Below are 2,559 nucleotides of genomic sequence, written 5' to 3'. Positions count from 1 at the left end.
TATTACATTTTTAGTTTTATTTAAAACTGTTTTATGAAACGATAATTATAATTTATGGGAATGATAATATGGAAGTTAGAAGTCAAATTGAAATTTCGCGCTAAAACATGGAAAACTCGATCTGTTTACGGTTATAGTTTTTGAGGTTACGTGAAGTTAGCTTCTTTCGTAGCTTTGTCGTTTCATGCAGTTCCATATAAGGGTTTTATGGAATAACAAATGATTTTTATCTGTGAATATATATAATAATAAAAGTGGCGTGAATATGTAATTTTATCAAAATAGTAATCATAAATGAAATACATGGAAAAGTGCTCAGTGAAAATTAATAAAAGTTATAACTTCTTTACAAGCTTTTTATGTGTATATATTATTGCTCAGAATGTTTGAACAAGGAAATTCTAATAGTGAAAATAACGTTTATGTACAAAAAGCATTGAAAGTTCGTCCTTGTTTTATTCGTTTAATGAGAGACAAGGAAGTAGATCAACGTTTATCCAAAAAATGCAAGAAGAATGAAACAGAAGTAACCAGCATTATTTGTAGAATATTAATATTTATATCTAATTTTCTTTTTATAATTTTTTATCTGTTAACATATAAGGGTAAAATAACATTTATTAATATTAATAAATTTTGAATATAATTTACAATCTAGTCAAATCATATTTTAGGATGCTTTAATTTTACAACGACTAGTTCTTCAAACAAAATTACAATTAAGTGAAGATGAGGAAAGTGTACCAGATGTATCAGCTGCAGTTCAAGAAATATTGGCAACAATTTTTACTGCTCTTTATAACCATCAAGATGAGGAAGGAAGGTGTTATTCAGACTCTATGGCAGAACTTCCAGAACATGATATTATTGATGGAAAGAAGTATGTTGCTTTCATCAAATTCTATTTAAAAGTTTTATTTTGTATTACTAATTTAGTATGAATAAATTTGTTGTAAATATTAGGGTACGAGGATTGTCATTAGACTTAATTAAAAGGAGATTGGATCGTGGAGTATACAAAAGATTAGATCGGTTCCAAGAAGATGTATTTACATGTTTAGAAAGAGCTAGAAGACTGTCACGTACAGATTCACAACCTTTTGAAGATAGTGTAGAACTTCAAGCATTTTTTTTACGTACTCGTGATGAAGTAACTCGTGGGGGAGATTTGCTACATTCACCAGCACTTAATTATACACTTCTTGATCTTTCTGCTCAAGTTGCAGAATTAAAACGGGTCAAGCAACAGCAGGAACTGTCATTACCTAATGAAGATGAAAGTTGTGATGGAAATGAGACAAAAGTATATAACATCTTACATTGTAAAAAATACTCTTACAAAGACTATATATGAATTTTAGGGTTACAAAAAGCATTCAATATATTTATTTTATTTGTCTAGGATTCTGAAACAAACACTAATACAGAAGGAAGTAACAGTGATAATGGTGGTTCAATGAGTTTCAATCAAGAAATATATAGAGCTGGTGACTTTGCATATATAGAACCTACAGAGCGAGGCATGGAATATAGTGTGGTTCTTATAGAACGTCTATGGACAAATGCAGAAAGTCAACAAATGTTATATGGCAATTTATTTTACAGACCAAGTGAAACTTATCATGTAGCATCTAGAAAATTTCTTGACAAAGAATTATTTAAAAGTGATGCTCATGTAGCTGTTCCCTTGGCCAAAGTAGCAGGAAGGTGCTGTGTATTAAGTGTCAAGGATTACTTTAGAATGCAACCAGAAGGTTTCTTAGAAAAGGATGTTTATGTATGTGAATCACGGTACTCTACGAAAGCAAGGGCTTTTAAAAAAATTAAAGTCTGGAATTTTGATCCAGATCATTTAAAATTAATTTCAAGAGATAAACCAATAGAACCAAAACGAGTAATATCAGTATATAAGGAAAGACTGGAAAAGCACAAAGAAGAAATTGCAGAACTAGAAGAAGGAGAAAAATTGACAGAGAAAGAAAGACCTGTAAGTAATAGAATTATTTTACAACTAGAAAAGTGGTACATCACACATTATATTTTAACTACATTGTAATGCAAAAATAATTTTGTTAATTATTAAAAGTAGTTTATTTTATTTTCTTTTATAGAATGTGATACTATATAATCCAGAGGATACAGAAAATACCTACTATGAACAATATAATACCTGTGCGGGTTCTGTAAAAAGTGGAGACTTTGTTTATGTAGCAACAGATGGAGGTAGACAACAAATTGCACAAATTGACGCTATATGGTCTACAAAAGAGTAAGTGATAAATTTTATTACAAACTATATATAATATAAACATTTATAAAAAGTGATTACTTCATTTTGTTTTCTTTAGTGGAAAATGTTACTTTAAGGGCCCATGGTTATTAATGCCTGTAGAAGTGCCACATGCTCCTACTAAGTTATTTTATAAACAAGAACTGTTCTTATCTACAGTTGATGGTACACATCCTATTGTGGCTATTGTTGGGAAGTGTGCTGTCCTTGACTATGGAGAATACATTTGTAGTAAGTACAGAAAATATTTAACAAAAAATATTTAACAA

General features: G+C 29.6%; 1 protein-coding gene across 1 annotated transcript in view; it reads left to right on the top strand.

Moving 5' to 3' along the window:
• LOC108578533 (protein polybromo-1) overlaps positions 1-2,559 on the top strand; it is a 9,053-nt gene that overhangs the window by 3,189 nt on the left and 3,305 nt on the right. Inside the window, 5 exon segments of the mRNA XM_017941892.1 lie at positions 659-880; positions 964-1,303; positions 1,403-1,987; positions 2,112-2,269; positions 2,349-2,539. Of these exon segments, the coding sequence (XP_017797381.1) occupies positions 659-880; positions 964-1,303; positions 1,403-1,987; positions 2,112-2,269; positions 2,349-2,539 (1,496 nt within the window).

This window comes from Habropoda laboriosa, unplaced genomic scaffold (genome assembly GCF_001263275.1).
Source record: "Habropoda laboriosa isolate 0110345459 unplaced genomic scaffold, ASM126327v1 scaffold41, whole genome shotgun sequence".
Taxonomy (NCBI): Eukaryota; Metazoa; Arthropoda; class Insecta; order Hymenoptera; family Apidae; genus Habropoda; species Habropoda laboriosa.
Note: the sequence above shows the minus strand (reverse complement) of the source record. Positions and strands in the feature narration are given on the sequence as shown.